At 43.8% G+C, this 20,556-nt stretch overlaps 1 protein-coding gene across 18 annotated transcripts in view; it reads right to left on the bottom strand.

Moving 5' to 3' along the window:
* Positions 1 to 20,556, bottom strand: part of SUSD4 (sushi domain containing 4) — a 191,277-nt gene that overhangs the window by 51,436 nt on the left and 119,285 nt on the right. For all 18 annotated transcript variants that reach the window (XM_061625092.1, XM_061625094.1, XM_061625093.1 and 15 more), the window contains one exon: positions 14,943 to 15,155. In XM_061625092.1, coding sequence (XP_061481076.1) covers positions 14,943 to 15,155 — 213 coding nt within the window. The remainder of the gene's footprint in view (positions 1 to 14,942; positions 15,156 to 20,556) is intronic.

The following is a 20,556-nucleotide window of genomic DNA, read 5'->3' as shown; positions in this document are numbered from 1 at the left end:
CTTGCACTGATGGAACTTTCGGCCAAGTGCTATGTTGAATACAACCCACAGAAACTCAGAAATGAGAGATTGCAAATAAAGCAATTTGATTCCAACAAGAGCAGAACTCTTTTAACCTTTGTGTATCAAGATGATGAATGGATGGAAAGCATGTTTCACTCTCTCTTCTTGGGCTATAGAGCAGAGTCCCCTAGAACAGGAATGGGAACCTCATTCCAGGGACCGTTTGGATAATTTGGCCCCTGAGACCCTTCCAGGCCATACTCATTTCCCCAACTATGGGCTTTACCAGCCTTAGTTTGCTTTTAACTTGAGTGTTTGTGGCTGGCTAGAACGCGTCCTTCTGATCATTATTCTTACTTGCCTGGATGGATGCTAGAGGGAGTATATAAGTGTGTGTAGAAACAAGGCTACTACACAAAGATAAAATTCAAATTAATTTCACTATCTGATCAGGTAACCTCCCTGGTAGACTGTGGGAATGCTGTGGACAGAATACAGGCGTACCCCGCTATACAGACCTTCACTTTACAGACACTCGCAAGTACGGACATATTTTCTGTAAACCATTCCCCTATTTACGTACGCTCGCTTTGCAAGAACGGACACTTAACAGCATGACGCCACCGCCCGATCAACGCCACTGCCCAACTACAAACTTATAAATAGTAATGCTTCACTTTAAGTACATTTTCGGTTTACGTACTCGCTCTGGATCCATTGCGTACATTAATGCGGGGTATGCCTGTAGCTTTTGACAAAGTCCCCCATGATATTCTGATTAACAAGCTAGCTAAACGTGGGCTGGATGGAACAACTTTCAGGTGGATCCACAGTTGGCAACAATCGTAAAAGAGTGCTTATCAAAGGCTCCATCTCAAACTTGGGGGAGGTAACAAGCAGGGTACCCACAGGGCTCAGTCCTGGGCCCAGTTTTTTTTTATTAATGACTTGGATGAGGAGGTGCAGGGAATGTTTATCAAATTTGCAGATTATACAAAATTGGGAGGGATAGCGAATACCCTGGAGGACAGAAACAAAATTCAAGGTGATCTTGATAGGCTGGACCATTGGGCTGAAAACAACAGAATGAAATTTAAGAGGGTTAAGTGCAAAGTTCTACACCTAGGAAAAACAAAACATATGTACAGTTGTAAAATGGGAGATACTTGGTTCAGCAATATATATGTGAGAAGGCTCTTGGAATTGTTGTTGATCACAAGCTGAATATGAGCCAACAGTATGATGTGGCTGCAGAAAAGGCAAATGCTATTTCAGGCTGCATTAACAGAAGTATAGTTTCCAAATTGTGTGAAGTACTAATTCCCCTCTATTCGGCACTGGTTAGGCCTCATCTGGAGTACTGCGTCCAGTTCTAGATACTGCACCTTAAGAAAGATGCAGACAAACTGAAACAGGTTCAAAGAAGGGCAATGAGGATGCTCAAGGGACTGGAAACAATGCTCTATGAGGAGAGACTGAAAGAACTGGGCATGTTCAGCCACAAGAAGGGAAGACTGAGGGGAGATATGCTAGCACTCATATATAAGCCAACAGTGTGATGTGGCTGCAAAAAAGGCAAATGCTATTTTAGGCTACATTAACAGAAATAAATTTTCCATATTGTCTGAAGTACTAGTCCGCCTCTATTCAACACTGGTTAGGCCTCATCTTGAGTACTGTGTCCACTTCTGGACACCACCACTTTAAGAAGGATGCAGACAAACTGGTACAGGTGCAGAGAAGGACAATGAGGATGTTCAAGGGACTGGAAACAAAGCCCTATGAGGAGAGACTGAAAGAACTGGGCATATTTAACCTTCAGAAGAGAAGACTGAGGGAAGAGATGCTAGCGCTCTTTGTAAGTACTTGATTGTCACATAGAGGGCCAGGATCTCCTCTAGATCATCCCAGAGTACAGGACACAGAATAATAATGGGCTAAAGTTACAGGAAGCCAGATTTCAGCTGAACATCAGAAAAATCTTCCTAACTGTTAGAGCAGTACAACAATAGAACCAATTACCTAGGGAGGCGGTGGGCTCTCCAACACTGGAGGCTTTCAAGAGGCAACTGGACAGCCACTTGTTGGGTATGCTTTAATTTGGATTCCTGCATTGAGCAGGGGGTTGGACTCAATGGCCATATGGGCCCCTTCCAACTCTACAATTCTAGCTGCTTTACCCACTTTTGCCTCTGGCCCGACACCCCCGTGGCAAGCAGCTCCTATAAGGTTGCTCAGAAGAGAATGCAGCCCTTAAAAAGGTTCCTCACCCCTGCCCTAGAAGCTTCTGCAGTTTCGACAAGCCCTTAAATTCATTCCACATGCATATAGTTCCCAAGAGGGTGTTGCTGTGTTTTCACAGCTCACCCAGTATTAATGATCTGTTATCCTCCGCCACCACCCCACCAGGGCATCTCAGTAAAATAATTTTATAGGAAAGAAGCAAAAAACGAGACGTGGAGGAAGGGGCAGAGCAGAGTCTGAGGCAGCAGCAAGCAGACTGAGAAGGGGGTTCTCAGGCTACTATCTCCTCATCAGAGCTTATCTGGAAAACAACTATTCTCTTGTCCACACTGATGCTTTTAGCACTGCCTGCTCATTGTTCTCCCACTATAAGCCTTCTGACCTGGGGTCTCATCTTCCAGCACTATCTCGTGTTGCATTTTGGATACTCTGTTCATAGGGTTTTCATGGTAAGAGGTATTCAGAGGTGTTTACCATTGCCTTCCTCTGAGTTTGGATGCATCTTAGTCTGGTGTTTCAGCTTTGACCATTCCGCCTTGGGTGCCCCTGCTAGGAGTCTTGGTCTAGACTCCTGACGGCATTGCTCTCAGCTTCTTCAACACTCTCAAACCTCCTCACCACGTTAAGGTGTACATCATAGAGAGGGACAAGGTCGCTATAATGCATCAATTGACTAATCATATTCTTTAAAGTAGCATTATGCTATCTACAGGTGCAGACAACAATGTAGACTGTTATCAGACCAGGAGCCAGAAACTGGAAACTAGGAATCAGAAACCACCACATGCCAGGAATCAGACACAGCAGGTGTTGTCCAGGAAATGTCCCAGTTTAAACAGGAATCCTGGCTACAGGGAGTCTATCACTAGCTTGGATGGGCAGAGTCACTCCAGAGCTCTGCAATCCCTTGTTGTCCAGCAAACAGTCAGAATCACAGCACTGGTGGCTCATCACTTAGGGTTATTCTGCACAATTCCTGCTTCTAGCTCTAACCATTAAAGAAAGTGGATGAAGAAATGCTTCTTTTATCAATTTTGCTCATATTTCCTCCTTTGTTAATAGGTAGCAATGCATATTTCCCTTTAAAATGAAGGTGCCCTCTCTTAACACAATTGAACAACACTACCATACTGATGTGGTATAGCATTATCAGACTACAGATAAAACTGAGTTAGGCTCCAGAGGTGGGAGGATACAGTAAGGAAATAAATACGAAGTTGTTAACTGTGATAGCCATTTTATGAATAATATTTCATGCCCTGCTTTGCTTAAAAGGAGGAACATATAAACGGCATGTGAAGAAAATGAAATGTGCATTATTCTTAAAAGAGAAGTTAATCTGAGAAGTGTTGAATGCTGATGTGACTCAGATTACTTGACTGATTATTAGAGTTAGGATCTATTCACATATCATCAATGCAACTGCAATTGTTTTTGAGGTATTTTTCTACCAACACACCCTGCATATGGTTTATGACCCAATCAAAGATTTATATTAAAAGCAAATGTCAAGGTCTTGTTAGGATGGAAAATTTTGAATTAATTTGTTCCATGTGAAATAGATCTTTAGTAAAAGCCAATGTTAAGTTGTCTGACATGCAAGGGTTAAGGGATGAAGGCCGACACTAGAACAACAAGTAAGACTCACATATTTTGTATCATCTTGTGGTGCTGTGCGTGACTATGCCAGGCCAAGACTCCCAAAACTCCCACCTGCGTGCTTTGTGCAATCTGCCTAGTGATAGAAGAATATGTCTATGCTTGTGAGAACTGTAACTTTAGACCTCACTGGACTGGCAAGAGCTGCCTGTGAGTCTCCGTTTGCAAACGTAATAAAGCTTTGGTTTGAAACCTTGAGTCTCACGTTGTTTGAGTATTGGGATCTCATCCAGCGGTACGAACCTCGGAATTGAGTGTAACAACTTGGTGAGCCAGCCAGGAGATTCCTCTGGTGACCCGTCGGCTCCTTGGGCCGCGCCAGAGAGCCAGGGGTAGAGTGCTCCAGGTCGTTTTGGCCTGCCCTGGGGCCGGGCAGATCGGAAAGCAAGTAGCACGACGGTATCAATTGAGGACTCCCTTTTAGAGACTCGAGCAAACCAACGCCCATCCGGACACGGATTCCCCTTCCCGTTGAAACCCGGTAAGCACTGCGGGAATCAAAGGGAAGGTGGGAGGATGAGAGCCTACTGAAAATCCCAGGGATCCTGTGGGAGGTGGAATCCCCATCTCACCCAGTGCATGAGTGTGACTGAGACGCAAAAGTGCTTGCGAAGTGAGTGTGGAGTCTGGATTCACGGTTCCGTCTGTCCCGCGAGGGAAGCGGCTGGAGAAAGACGAAGCGAGAGAAGTGGTGTGTGCCAGCTGGGTCAGGGTTGTGAAGCAACCAGGTGAAAACCCCAAGAATGGGAGTAGGGGCACCCAAACGAAAAGGAGGGACACCCCTTAGTTTAGTGTTAAAACATAAAAACCGGTTTTTGGGGAGATATGGGGAGGGGATAGTGTCTAACAAGGGAATGAAAATGTGTTGCCAGAAGGTGTGGCCAAGCTGGGGAGTAGGCTGGCCAGAGGGAGGAACGTTTGATTTAAATGTTATTCAAGCTGTTTGTAAACAAACCAAGACAGATGGGTATGCAGATTCAGCACCATATGCCGAAGTGTGGAAAGCCGTGGTGGAGGCTAGACCACAATGGCTTGTTGAATATGAATGTATAAAACTTGGTAAAATAATGTTGGTAGCTAGATCCGGAGGTCAGAGGCCCAAGGACCCCTGCCCTATCCTCCCCGTTGAGGAGGACTTTTTATTGGATAGCTCTATAGTTCGACCCACACCCTATAACCCACAGCTGGCACTCGTTCATCCCCCAGCAATGCCAGCCCCCGGTATACCTCCACCCCCACAGATGATGCGGCAGACTAGTGAGGAAATAATGAAGGACCTTTGTAAACAGAGCAAGAGAAGGCTACAGAATATACAAAGGGAAATTGATATTATGCAGAACCAGTTTGAGCAAGATATGAAAGAGGCAAGTGAAAGAAGATATACCGGACCAGTAACTAGGTCCAGGGCCCGAGAGCAAGAAGATAGTTTCGGAGAACTCCAATGCCCCATGAGAGAGGTAGCAGATTCCACAGCGCTTGCTGGGGCCCCAAGAGCATATGTATACGTTCCTTTCACAACCTCTGATTTGTTCAATTGGAAGAATCAAACCCCTACTCTGAGGGAGGATTCTTCAAAAATGACCACCCTATTCCAGTCCATTTTCCTGAGCCATAACCCAACATGGGGAGATATACAAACTTTGTTGCAAACCTTATTGCGACCTGAGGAAAGGTCCATGGTTTTAAGTCAAGCAAGGAGACAGGCTGAGTTGGAAGCTGGCCAACAAGGAGGGTTGCCTGTGGGACAAACTTTCCCTGACCAAGACCCAGGATGGAATTGCAGGACAGGAATACCTCAAGCTCTGCAAAATTATAAGCGCCTAATCCTCCATGGTCTAAGGAATGCTATCCCAAAGTCTGTGAATGTAAATAAATTATATGAGGTCCGGCAAGGACCCACAGAGGACCCACCGTCCTTCCTAAATAGACTTTATATTGCTTTCCGGCAGTATAGTGAGATGGACCCAATGACCCCCGATAATGCCCGACTGGTGGCCACAATGTTTATTGGGCAAGCCACCCCAGACAAAAGAAGCTTCAGAAATTACCAGGGGCACAGGCCCTGCCAATAGCTCAACTGATGGAGGTGGCTTACAAGGTGTATGTGAATCGGGTCCAAGTTGACAGAAAGGAGGGGGAGAAACGATGGAAAAAGGAATACGCGGTATTGGCTGTAGCCATGGGAGCAGGACCAAAGGAGGGAGAGAGACCCCGGAGGAGATTAGAGAAAGATGAATGTGCAAAATGTCACCGCCAAGGCCACTGGGTGCGGGATTGTACCCAGAAGGTAGATAGCGAAAAGGGATGGCAAAGGAAGAGCAACCGAAGGTCTGAGGAAGAAAAGAAGGAATGTACGATTTTTGGAAGGGCAGGGGAACAGTTAGAGGACTCAGATTGAAGAGGATCAGGCTCGCCCCGGGGAAGTCAAGAACCAACCATCCCCACTGAAGTGAAGGGGCGAAGATATGAAGCTCTTGTGGATACAGGAGCTACATTTTCTGTTTTACTGGGGGCAAAGCCTGACATAATAAGCCCCCATAAGACGCAGATTGAAGGGATAGGAGGCGTTAAGCAGAGACTCTATTTTACTTGGCCACAATTGACAAAAGTGGGGGAAGAAATAATTGAGGACCAGTTCCTCGTGTCCCCTCAGTGCCCAATAGTGCTTCTGGGACGAGACATTCTGACAAAACTGCAAGCCGAAATTAGCTTTGAAGGAGATCAAATGAGAGTCAGAATCCCCAAGTGCTATACTTCCACATACCAAATGTTGTTGCTAAAGGAACCAGGGGAAAAGAATCGAGAAAAGGGGCAACTTCCAGAAGAAATATCCTCTAAAGTATGGGCATCTTTAGGGAATCCAACACGAGCTAAATATGCCGACCCTGTGCAAGTGAGATTGAAGCCAGGAAGTCAGCCCCAATCTACCCGACAGTATACATTGCGAGGATGTGGACAAGGTGCTTGGACAGGTGCGGGCGACCACTTCTGCTCTGGATCCTTGCCCCTCATGGCTAATAAAAGCTAGCAGGAATGGAACAGCCGGCTGGGCCAAGGAGGTGATTAATGCCTCTTTACGAGAGGGAGTGGTCCCACCCTGCCTGAAACAGGCGGTGGTGAGACCGCTCCTAAAAAAATCCTCCTTGGACCCTGATAATTTGGACAACTATAGGCCAGTAGCAAATGTCCCATTCCTGGGCAAGGTTCTAGAGCGTGTGGTCGCTCGCCAACTCCAGGCTCTCTTGGATGAAACTGATTATCTAGACCCATTTCAATCGGGCTTTCGGCCGGGGTTTGGTACAGAAACGGCCTTGGTCGCCCTGTATGATGACCTCTGTCGGGAGAAAGACAGAGGGAGTGTAACTCTGTTGGTTCTCCTTGATCTCTCAGCGGCGTTTGATACCATCGACCATGGTATCCTTCTGGAGCGACTTACGGATTTAGGAGTGGGAGGCACTGCTTGGCGGTGGCTCTGCTCCTATCTCGGGAATCGTCTCCAGAAGGTGATGCTGGGGGAACATTACTCGAGTCCCTGGGTACTCCAATATGGGGTCCCGCAGGGTTCAGTTCTGTCCCCCATGCTTTTTAATATCTATATGAAGCCGCTGGGTGAGGTCATCAGGAGTTTTGGAGTGCGTTTCCAGCAATATGCTGATGATACGCAGCTCTACTACTCCTTTTCATCTTCCTCAGGTGAGGCTGTTGATGTACTAGACCGCTGCCTGGCCGCGATAATGGGCTGGATGAGAGCTAATAAACTGAAACTCAATCCTAACAAGACTGAGATGCTGTTGGTGGGAGGACCCTCTGCCCAGATGGTTGATGTTCGACCTGTCCTAGATGGGGTTACACTCCCCCTAAAGGAACAGGTACGTAGTTTGGGGGTCTTATTAGATCCGCTCCTGTCACTTGAGGCTCAGGTAGCCTCGGTGGCACGGAATGCATTCTACCAGCTCCGGCTGGTAGCCCAACTACGACCCTATTTGAGCAAGGAGCATCTTGCCTCAGTTATCCATGCTATGGTAACCTCTAGATTGGACTACTGTAATGCACTCTACGTGGGGCTACCTATGAAGACGGTTCGGAAACTTCAGCTAGTGCAAAATGCTGCGGCCAGAGTTCTCACTGGGACAAAGAAATTTGACCATATAACACCTGTCCTGGCGCAGCTGCACTGGCTACCGATATGTTTCTGGGCCAGATTCAAAGTGTTGGTTCTTACCTATAAAGCCCTAAACGGCATCGGACCGCAATACCTGATGGAGCGCCTCTCTCGCTATGTACCTACCCGTTCACTACGCTCGACGTCGAAGGCCCTTCTCCGGGTTCCAACCCATAAAGAGGCCCGGAGATCAACAACTAGATCTAGGGCCTTCTCGGTGGTGGCCCCCGAACTATGGAATGCCCTCCCAGACGAGATACGCCTGGCGCCTTCTCTGTTATCTTTTCGGCGCCAGGTAAAAACTTACCTTTTCGCCCAGGCTTTTTAAATTTTGTAAATTTTTAAATATTTTAATTTAACATTTTAAACTTAATATGATCTTAATTTAAATCTCAATGGCAATTTTATTAATGTTTTATAATTGTACTATATATTTTTTTTTTCCACACTTGCTCATATTTTAATTGTGATTTTATTTGTTGTACACCGCCCTGAGAGCTTTCTGCTATAGGGCGGTCTAGAAATGTAATTAAATAAATAAATAAAATAAATAAAGAAGTTAGAGAAGGATTGCAACCCCTGATATGTCAGTTTTTAAAGGACGGATGGCTAAGAGAAACCACGTCCCCTTTTAATACCCCAATAATGGGGGTCCCTAAAGCTAACAGACCTGGCCAATATCGCTTGGTGCAGAATTTGAGAATTGTAAATAATGTAGTCCAAGGAGACCACCCAGTGGTGCCAAATCCCCACACTATCTTAACACAGATACCCCCGACTGCGAAATACTTTATGGTCTTGGATTTAAAAGACGCCTTCTTTTCAATCCCTCTCCACCCAAATAGCCAGGACTTATTTGCCTTCCAGTGGGAAAACCCACAAACAGGAAGGGTGTGTCAAATGACTTGGACAGTTTTGCCACAATGATATTTGGGGTCCCCATCAGAATTTACAAGAGCCCTTCTCAAAGATTTGGAGGAATGGAGAAATGGGCACAGAAATAGCCCCCTTTTGGTTTATGTGGATGATATCCTCGTGTGCGCTGATACACGGGCAGCGTGTGAGATAGCTTCAATTTCACTGCTCAGGGAATTAGGCGAAAGGGGATACAGGGTCTCTAAGGACAAAGTTCAATGGTGTCAACCTGAAGTGACGTTCTTAGGATATCAGATCCAGTATGGATCAAGAGCCTTGAGTAATAAAAGAAGGGAGGCTATTATGAGAGTGCCCCAACCAAAAACACCAAAAGAGCTAAGAGCCTTCTTAGGGCTAACAGGATTTTGCCGACAATAGATCCCCGAGTACGGAAACAAGGCTAAAGCCCTTTATGAGTCATTAACAAAGGAAGGTTTGAAAGACTGGAAATGGAGGGGCAATATGGAAAAAGCATTTAGAGAATTAAAATCAGCACTGAGTCAACCCCCAGTGCTTGCCTTGCCTAACGACCAGAAGCCCTATAGACTCTATGTCACTGAAAAGAACGGAGTGGCTTCAGGGGTGTTGGCTCAACAGTGGGGCAACGGGTGGAGACCCTTGGGATTTTACTCGAAGATTCTGGACCCAGTAGCTAAAGGGTGGCCGTCTTGTTTACGTGCAGTAGCAGCAGCAGCGGCATTGCTGAAAAAGGCTGAGAAAATTGTTTTGGGAGCCCCCTTAAACATTCAGGGACCCCACGATGTTGCAAAAATCCTGGGATCAAAGGCAGATAAAGTATTGAATCCTTCCAGGCAAACAGCATACGAGCAAACCTTGACAGGAAGGCGAGGCTTGACACTTTCGGTTTGTAACACTTTGAATCCAGCTACGCTCATGCCAGAGCCTGGTGATCTCCTACATGACTGTTTAGAAGTCTTGGAGCAGGATATTTCCATTAGACCAGGGCTGTCAGATGTTCCACTATTAGAAGCTGACCAAGTGTTTGTAGATGGGTCAAGCCGCATCTATGCTGGAAAACGCCTTACAGGAGCGGCAGTAGTAAAAGCAAATTCGGTAGTTTGGACAGGAAAACTTCCTGGAAACTGGTCTGCCCAGCAAGCAGAACTATTTGCAGCAACGAAAGCCTTGAAATTATGGAGAGGGAGGAGAATAAATTTATACACTGACTCTAAATATGTGTTTGGGACAGCCCATGCGTTTGGAGTTTTGTGGAAAGAACGTGGCTTTTTAGGGAGTGATGGTAAGCCCATTCAAAATGGAGAGCAGATTCGGAACTTTTTAATGTCCCTATTATTGCCAAAAGAAGTATCAGTGATGCATGTACCAGCCCATGGGCGCTGCAAGGACCCTATCTTGAGACAGGGTAATAAGTTGGCCGATGAGGCTTCTAAAGAAGCAGCCCTAGGAGGAGAGACGGATCCTCCCCTGGAAGGGGCTCTGCTACCTAGTTTGCCCTTAGCTGAGTTGAAACCCATTTATTCTCCTAAAGAAGAGGAAAGAGCACTAGAGGCAAAAGCAAAGAAAAGGGCTGACGGATGGTGGCAAGTACCCAGTGGACATATAATACCCAGGCCATTATTAAGACATTTGGTGATTGCAGTACACAAAGCTACACACTTGGGAGGAAGCGCTTTGGGGGATTTGCTAATGCGACAATTAATTGCACCAGGACTATATGTAGAAACTCAAAGGCGGCAACTCAATGCCCCATATGTGCAGCACAGAACCCAGCCGGCATTAAACCTCCACACCCAATGGGAGGCAGACCTTGGGCATTTTATCCATTTCAACGTCTTCAGATTGACTTTGCAGAATTGCCCAGAATAAATGGGTATAGATATTTGCTAGTAATCATTGATCAGCTTACAGGATGGCCAGAAGCATATCCTTGCAGAAATAACACAGCTGCAACGGTAGCTAAAGTATTGTTGAAAGAAATCATTCCACGTTTTATGCTACCAGAAGTAATTGAATCTGATCAAGGACCACATTTCGTCTCAAAGATTGTACAGGGTGTTGCAACCGCTTTGGGAATACAATGGAAGTTACACGTTCCATGGAGGCCCCAATCCTCTGGCCAGATTGAGAGATGTAATCATTCTCTGAAATTGACTGTGGTAAAGATCTGTAGAGAAACTAAGTTAAAATGGCCTGAGGCTTTGCCATTAGCTTTGACTCGACTACGATCTACGTCAAGGGGTGAGACTAAATTAACACCTTATGAGATGTTGTATGGCAGACCTCCTGATCTGGGTATAAGGAAGGGGCAAGGAGTATCTTTGATAATAGGGGAAACACAGTTACGAGAATATGTAATTGCCCTGCAGTCTGTTTTACATGATCTCCATAGGTACACCAGAGAATTCCAGAGGTTGCCATTGGAAGGTCCAATCCACCAGTTCCAGCCAGGTTACTGGGTCCGTGTTAAGAACTGGCAGAAAGATTCCCTAACTGACAACTGGGGACCACCACAACAAGTCTTGTTGACAACCCACGCTGCAATCAAAGTCAGCGGGAACCCGAGTGGATCCATACAGATTGGGTCAAATCTTCTTCCCAAGCAGTGGAACCAGGCAAGGAGGTAGCCAAGGACCTCCCACCAGCTGAGGGACAGGAGAAGGGTCCTGAAGAAAAATTGGCTCTCGGAAACAGTGCCCGGTTTCGGCCTGAAAATTAAATTGCGGAGAATGCAGTGACTTTTGATATCTTCCAGCACCATCTAGTGGGCATCTGTAAAATTATTTGGTTATTGTTTTAAGCGCCTTTATATTACATCTTAGGTATAAGTTGTTTAGATAAGAATATGTTTTTAACCATTTTACTGTTGATATCCTCTACAGGAGCAGAGGGAGGTATCGTGGAATTAACCAGAAATATTTCTAAAACGTTTAACCTGACCAATTGCTGGATATGTACTCCACTAGTAATACAGCAGGGACAAATACCTTTATACCCACTCCCTCTAACAGCTTTGGAATTAGCAGTGGATTATAGAAACAATCAAACCTGGGAAAAGGAGGATACTGTACAAGTTACACCTAGGAAAGGCCTTTGGTGCTGGGAAAATTACGAAGGTACAGGTCCATTTGTAGGACATTCTTCCTGTGTGAACACTCGCAAATGGACCACAGTACCTGTTTGGCCCAATGGGATTGTGTGTAATAGTTCAGCTCATAATGATACGCACATCAAGGGCCATGAGTGTACATGTAACTCTTGGGATTCCTTAAGAGTGTTACAACCAATCAAATTCAGGTTGCCAGTGCCACCAGTGTAAGACCCATCCAGATTCGTTCTTTTCATCCTGGATATGCCGACATTTAAATTTCAGTGGTACTTACAAAGATGTTACACGAAGGGTACGATGGGTAAATCAATCAGGTCATGTACAAGTGTGGAATAGCTCACTGGCCCACTGAGATTCATGGTATGGAAAACACTCCTTATCATGTAAGGCAGGCACCAATAGAAATTCTGCCTTCTTAATATGTAATCACACTTCCCAAAATAGTATCTCATATAGACCTTTTTATGGTTCATGGTATTCTACCCTTCAAGAGGGAGGTTTATCATACCAGACTATGCCAGGCCAAGACAAGACTCCTAAGACTCCCACCTGCGTGCTTTGTGCAATCTGCCTAGTGATAGAAGAATATATCTATGCTTGTGAGAACTGTAACTTTAGTCCTCACTGGACTGGCAAGAGCTGCCGGTGAGTCTCCGTTTGCAAACGTAATAAAGCTTTGGTTTGAAACCTTGAGTCTCACGTTGTTTGAGTATTGGGATCTCATCCAGCGGTACGAACCTCGGAATTGAGTGTAACATTGTGACCTATATGAGATGCTGTGTTATCATTGTTATTGGTTTTGTCACTAATTTGTCATATCTGGGTGGGTGAGTTGGAATTTCAGTGGTTTTAGCACTGCATATAAACATATAAGCTTCATCTGTGACAGCAATTCCAGTATGGGAAACACATCAGAGCATTGCTGGGAGGCCAGAAGTGGGAAACACATGCTCGAAGAGAGAATAAGTGGGGCCACATCTAGTCACCTGAAAGGCTGGAAGCAATTTGTAAATTGTTATAGATGACAGGGAGAGAGCACAATTAGGCTGCAAATCTATCCGATATTTGAATACTCAATCCCCCTGCCAAGCTCAACATATGTCTATTTCATTTAAGGGTTTGTGTAGTATTGCTCCATCCTTTTACTTGATATTATATGACAATGTGCCAATGTCAGACACAAGCGTTTGCATGTGGGTGAGAAAAAGTACAGAAGTGCAAAGCAAAAAAATACTTTTCACAAGATTACTACAGTATAAAATGCACAACCATCATACTAAAGAAAAATGTCTTCTAGATATAAGAAAATTAGATTCTGTTGTCCTAGAAGCTTCAAATGTATGCCTTTTTGTTTTGCCAATAGATTGCAAAAACAAGCCTAGTATGCACACAAAGCTTAATACCTGAAGCAAGAAAGATAGTTTACAACGTGGAAAAGAATTTCATAGTGTCACTGCCATGCAGCTAATAATCATTGGCCTAAAGAAAATGTAACCATTTGAAATAGCCAAACCATTCCATTCTATACCTTATTCAACTAAGAGAAACAAAAAAGGTTTCTGAATTACTTCTTTGAAGAACTCCTGCTCATAACAATACACACTACTGTTTTGCAAGCATTACTCTTTGGATTAAAGGTCACTGATGATGGTAACTTATCATTCACTTATTTTGAACATCACAATCCTAAATGTATGGGCAAATTTTGTGTTGTTAAATGAAGATAACTTACTAAATATTCCATACCTCAAATTTAGCCAATACCAGCTTGTTTGCCAGCTGCAACACAAGAAGGCTCTAGCAATAAAACACAACTGGACAGGAAGTGTCACAGTGGAGAAAATCAGGTTTCTCCCTTCTCTGCCCCTCCCAAAGCTCAATTAATATAATTTGCCACAAATGCATGTGGCAAGGGACTTTCCACACTATTGAAATGCATAGCAAGCCAGCTCTCCATGCAAAATGTGTGTGTACATGCACTCTAAACATAGACCCCATTTTTAAGTTTCTCAATTACAACAACATCACTGACAGCCAGGAAATCAATAAAGAGCTGGAGCTTTAGTGCATTTTCTAAAATAAATGGTAAACATTTTGCTTGGACATAGATTTTTTCAGAACTGATGCTGAAAAGAGCCAGTGTTAAACAAACAAATAATCAAATATCCCTGATGTAGATAACACACATTAACAAATTGAACTAATTAAAATAATTAAATTAAAAGAAAACAAGTTTTTATGCCCACAGATGTGCTCCTAAATATAGAAGTAAAATTAATTATTACTGCATTTTATAATTTGGTTGCCATTCTTTTTCATCCCCAAATGAATAATACAACATCCCCCACAATATATAAATGATTTAATACTCTGTTTAATACATACTCTTATCATCATTATCCATTTGCCCATGCTGCCCAGTAAAATAGAACACTGAAGTTCTACAAAGAGCATTCGGATGTCAGAATAGTAATTAAGTACAACCAATATTATCAGGTGAACTTTTCATCTGTTCATTAACATGTATCACAGTCTCCTAATCTCCCAATTCACAGCCCAATCCACACACGGGGATAAACATGTACCAAGTTTGTCGGCGCACAATGCTCTTCATAAATATTTTAATTTTAATGATAACTGGCTCAGGAGGAATTTTGCCTGGGAATGTAAAATAACTCTGAATACTATGGATCAGAATTAAAATTATATTCCATTTATTGACACATCCCCATGTATCCATTTGTTGTAAAAAAAAAAATCTTCTCAGGCAGGGGGCGCAGGATTGAAAATGATCCCATGAAATGGAAGCACAGATATGATACAAATCTGGAGTTTTCACAAGCAAAATTTGTTAACAATTAAAAGACTTACCTTCTTGTAGGCACACAGGTTTATCACTTGGCTTCCAGCTTAGGGAGCCGTTAAAATGTCTCTCACAAAGCTTTTTGGATGGACCCTTAAGCCTGTATCCTTCCTGGCAATGGAACCGGACTACTGAACTTTCAAAGAATACACCTGCACCAGGCATCTTATATCCATATTCAGGGAATCCAGGATCAGCACAGGCATGGAGTTCATCAAAACCTATGTCAGCAAAGAGGTAAAATATTTATGGTTGGTGAAACATGTTGATAGCATTCTTCCCATATCTAAAATCTGTCAAACTCAGATTCCAAGACAATGTTACTGTCATACTAGTTTCATAAAGTGACAAGTGGGATCTTATTTGAATAAGACCATCTTTGCTTGCTGGTGAAAGGTCATAAGAGAAAGGTTGCCTGTTTGCACAGCTACCAAAAAGGCTTCTCTCTCAAGTTTCCCAAAAATGCACTTTAGATGTTGGTGGAACAAAAAGAGGGCTATCTCCCAAAGAACTTAAGACCTGAGCAGGTTCATAGGGAAAAGTACTTAGCAGATTTCTCCTGCTTGTGACCCCCTTCAAAGGCCTTTTTTCATCCACAGACATTGAGCCCCTACTCTCAATAGCCCCTCCTTTGAACCCTCTCTTATATATAATCTCTTAAGCTCCAGCTCCATGCTTCTACCCCACACACACACCCGTTCTGATCTAGCCTTGTTTCTTCTACCACAGCACTTTCAACACCAAAGTTACATCTCAGAAGTTCCCCCGTCTTCACTCACATGCACACACACCACAATACAGCAGGGGTACTGTTGTCTCTACTACTTCCCAAACTCCCAGAGCCTGGAAGGCAAATGCCCGTCCATGTCAGGAAATGGGTGAATGGCAGATCCCTCCTAGCATATCAAGCTGTGTCTGGTCACTTGAGAGGAAAAAACTCTGATGCGTTTGCACCCCTATGCCAAACCCCAGATAACACAAACTGTGAAGGATGGCAGTGAGACAGACACAAACATGTACAGTAATCCTTGGAACAGCTGACTGACCCTTTTGGGAGATTTTAATGGAAGAAATGTGCTTCTGCATAACTTAAGAGTTCCCTTTTCTATTCAACAATCCCCTTGTTTATCTAAATCCCTTTTTTGCTTCCAGAACAATTGGCACAGGGCCACTGACTTTGCTATTAGAGGGAATATTTCAGAGTAGGAGGTGCACAGTTTTTGCTGGATAATCTCTGCACACATATCCTACCACCTGCAGCTGGTCACTTATTGACAACCCCTAGTATAGCAGATTTTGGATAGTTGTTCATAGTTTGACAACCCCTAAATCATTTTAAGAAGAGCCAATATATATCATATTCTAATCTACCAACTGTCAACACACGTGAGGTTGTGGCACTGATGCCTCCAAGACTGAACCTCCAAGAGGATTGCTATCTAGGATCAGGTGTTCCTCACAGTAAGGGGAATGGAAGGTATTTTATATGCTGTGGTTGGAGCAGGTTTCTTCACTTGACTCTAAGCCAAGATAGGAAATACGTAGCTCTCCAGATGTTGTTGCAACCCAATTCTCATTAGCCCTAGCCAGCATGGTCAATGGTTACAGATGAGAACTGTAGCCCAACAAGATCTGGAAGGCACCTCATTGGCTAACCCTAGATTAGGGCAATAAGGTCTGCCCAGCCAGCCAGAAACAACCTTTTTTGAATGCTTCCCAGAGCTGTTGCCTTAGGACACTTGAGAGCAGAATACATGCACAAGTAGTACCAATGTGCAATGACACACCATTATCTCATCACCAGCTCAGGAAGTTGTCTATGATACATTCTGTTCTATACCTTTTTTGACTCTAAAGCAACAGAGGCAATGTTTGTGCACTGCTCATGTGTATCCTGAGCTAGCAACTGTGTACCTTTTACTAGTACCCTGGATCTTCAAATGGGTTCTTGGAGACACCATAACCTGTCTACCCATCCTGATCTCAACTAAATGTTTTGCTCTGCAATAAGTTTTTGTTTCCTGACAACAAAAGATTTCTGCCTAGCTTCTATAAAGCTGCAGTGAAAGGTGGTACATTTGGACAAATGGGGCACTGCCTTCGGCCAGCCCCCATCTGCCTATCTTACAGATAATCTAGGGAGTGGCATTGGTTGTCGGCTTCCTCCTTTGTCTCATCAGTGTTGCCTTTGTAGAATTCAACAGAGAGGAGGATGGGGACAAAACAACTAGTTGGCTTGGCTCCACCTTTCATTGGATCTGGATCCACCCACTGTTGGCCTCCCTGTTGTAAAATGTACTCTTCACTGGATGGTGACCAAACCACTTTATTTAGAAGAAACTCAAACACACATTAGGCATGAGAAAAGCCCACCAGAAACCTCTCCCCCTTGCTGCCTTGTCTCTAGAGCTCCTGAGCTTTGTGTAACTGGCACTACTCCAGATTCTAGTGAACTGGAACACATTGACAAGATTCCCTTAATATTATGCCTGTCTTTCACCCAGTGGGTATCAGCCACCACTGTAAAGCTCACAGGACACAAGGGCTGTCTATGTCCTTTTTCAGCCCAGAGAGCTAGAGAGAGAGAGAGAGAGAGGGAGGGAGAGAGGGAGGGAGGGAGGCCATTGCTACACTCAACCAGAGAAAACAAAAGCCCTTTTCCAAAGCAGATCTCTTTCTTATTGCCTCCCAGAGCAAGGAAAAACATTTTTCAGGAAGAAGCCTCAGTTATAGCTACAGATAGGTCCAATTTACATATCTACCAACCTGCCAGTTAAATTCACTTGTTAAACTAGAAACATTAGGAGACCTACACATGAGCCTCTACGACATATATGAACGATCATATCACAAAGGCTATACACATGTATGACTAAATCCCTGTGATTCTTCCATTTCAAAAAGGAGTGAATGGACTTCTGAGCATATCACGAGCAACATGTACTTTGTCCCCAAGTTAAGGCAAAGGGGCTGGCCCAGCAATGACTCAAACTGCATATCTCTGCAACAGTCTCTCTAAATTAGCAGCCTTTGAATTAGCAGCACAGGCATCCAGACAAGTAGGCAGAACATTTCAATAATGTAAGTACACAAAAACCGCAGATCATATAGCAAATTCTCAAATTTAAGCTGGAAGAGTGAGTGTTCAGGTTTACATGCTGGACGTCATGCATGTATATCCCGTTCAAATGTCATACCAATGTACAGACATCAAATGGCCTTAGAACAGAGACAGCTGCACCAGGTGGGAAGGAAAGGAAAATCAGAGGAGAAACATCTTAACTGTGAGAAGGTCAACAGCATGTTTCAGCTTCAGGCTTCATTTTCCATTTACATTTGTAAAATGAATTATCCAGACACAACCTTTGTAAAGTATAAGATAGTAACGGCTTTATAAAGCTCATTTCAACTTAGTGCAATTTACAAAGAAACTTTGCAGGAAGTGAACAAAACCCCTGAAACTGAGAAAGTCAAACTAAACAGATGATGAATGTTAAGACAGCAAAACAGCTTCCCTGGTTGGAAAACCGTACTCAAAGAGTGGTCGTCGGTGGCTCTGCTTCGGACTGGAAGGAGGTTTCGAGTGGAGTGCCACAGGGTTCTGTCCTGGGGCCGATACTCTTCAACATTTTTATCAGTGACTTAGATGACGGGGTGGAGGGAAGCCTTATGAAGTTTGCGGATGATACGAAACTGGGAGGGATAGCTAACACAATGGAAGACAGGAATAAAATCCAAAGGGACCTGGATAGACTAGAAAATTGGGCTGAAATTAATAAAATGACATTCAATAAAGACAAATGCAAGATTCTGCATTTAGGCCACAAAAACAAAATGCACGGGTACAGGATGGGAAATACCCGGCTTAGCAGTAGTGCGTGTGAGAAGGACCTTGGAATTGTAGTGGATCGCAAGTTGAACATGACCCAGCAGTGTGATGCTGTGGCAAAAAAGGCAAACGCGGTTTTGGGCTGCATAAACAGAGCTATAGTTTCCAGGTCAAGGGAAGTAATAGTCCCACTATATTCTGCATTAGTCAGGCCTCATCTGGAATACTGCATTCAGCTCTGGGCACCTCATTTTAAGAAAGATATAGACAAGTTAGAGCGGGTTCAGAAGAGGGCGACGAGGATGATAGCCGGTATGGAGAACAAGTCTTATGAGGAAAGGTTGAAGGAACTTGGCATGTTCAGTCTGGTGAAGAGAAGGCTGAGGGGCGACATGATTGCACTCGTTAAGTACCTGAAGGGCTGTCACATAGAGGAGGGTACAGATTTGTTCACTGCTGCCCCAGAGGGTAAGACTAGGTCTAATGGTTTTAAGTTGCAGGAGCGTAGATTCAGATTGGACATTAGAAGGAACTTCTTGACAGTAAGGGCAGTTCGGCAATGGAACCAACTGCCTAGGAAGGTGGTGGGATCCCCTTCGCTGGATGTCTTCAAGCAGAGGCTGGACAGCTATCTGCGGGAGATGCTCTAGCTGTGGATTTCCTGCTGTGAGCAGGGGGTTGAACTCGATGGCCTACAAGGCCCCTTCCAACTCTATGATTCTATGATTCCCAATTTGCACAGTAGGAGGGCAATTAATGCCAGTGGGGGAAAGGCCTGGAATATTTGAAAACTATCAACTTCTTACTTTCAATCTTTTGATTCTGAATGAGATGCATCTTAGGGGCTTACTATTTTCTGTACACTAAGCATCAAGCTCTTCCACTGGAGGAATACTAGGCAAGAAAATATCACAGTGGCACAACACAGATAAACACAATAACAAAAACAAAACCCACCATCACCCAGACTGAGAACCTTTTAGAGAGGAACTTAAGTCCCCCAATGTCCCCAAGTGAAAATCATGTGGAGCCATTTAATTCTAAGGGGGAGGTATTATGCTTCCTAGCCACCAACACATAAATTCATTTGGAGCATAGAGCAAAATTTCTATTGTATCTAGTAGATGGATAATAGTGGAAAGCTGATGACAGTTGTACGATCCAGACCTGCTGCAAGAAGTTCTGTTGCTTTAAGACAGGGGTGGCTACTTTTGTTTTGCTGAGGGCTGGATTAAGTATTGGCCAAATGTCAGCGTTGGGCATAGCCATGCGACATTCACCCACTCAAGACTGGACTGATAGAGATAACGATACACACACCCTACTCTGGTATGATCCAGTAAGTCTCTTTTTATGTTCTTATGTACAATCAAAGAGCTATAATAATTGTGGCCAACAGAAATATTTTTATTTATTATTATTATATTTATATCCCGCCCTTCCTTCCAGTAGGAGCCCATCAAATATTGATGACTCAGCTCTTGAAAACCACTTGTTCACTCTGTAGTTGTACTAGTTCAGTATAAAAAGTATAAAAAGCATAAAAGAAAATATGAGTCAGAAAGTCACAAAGACATCTCTGTGGAATCTGGTCAGTTCTCCAACATCCATTAGTATAAAGGTAAATGCTTGGGTATATAATCCTACATAAGCAATTTCTCCCCATTTTGAGCTAATAAGGATATTGATGAAAGAGACAGTTGGCAATTTTTTGATGATAGAGGTACTTTTGAAATGGTAAATTACCTGTAACCAGCAATCAAATGGATGAATATCTTACATTTAACTGATAC

The sequence above is a fragment of the Rhineura floridana genome, chromosome 4 (genome assembly GCF_030035675.1).
Source record: "Rhineura floridana isolate rRhiFlo1 chromosome 4, rRhiFlo1.hap2, whole genome shotgun sequence".
Taxonomy (NCBI): Eukaryota; Metazoa; Chordata; class Lepidosauria; order Squamata; family Rhineuridae; genus Rhineura; species Rhineura floridana.
The sequence above is the reverse complement of the archived record's forward strand: the minus strand, read 5'-3'. Positions and strand labels throughout refer to the sequence as shown.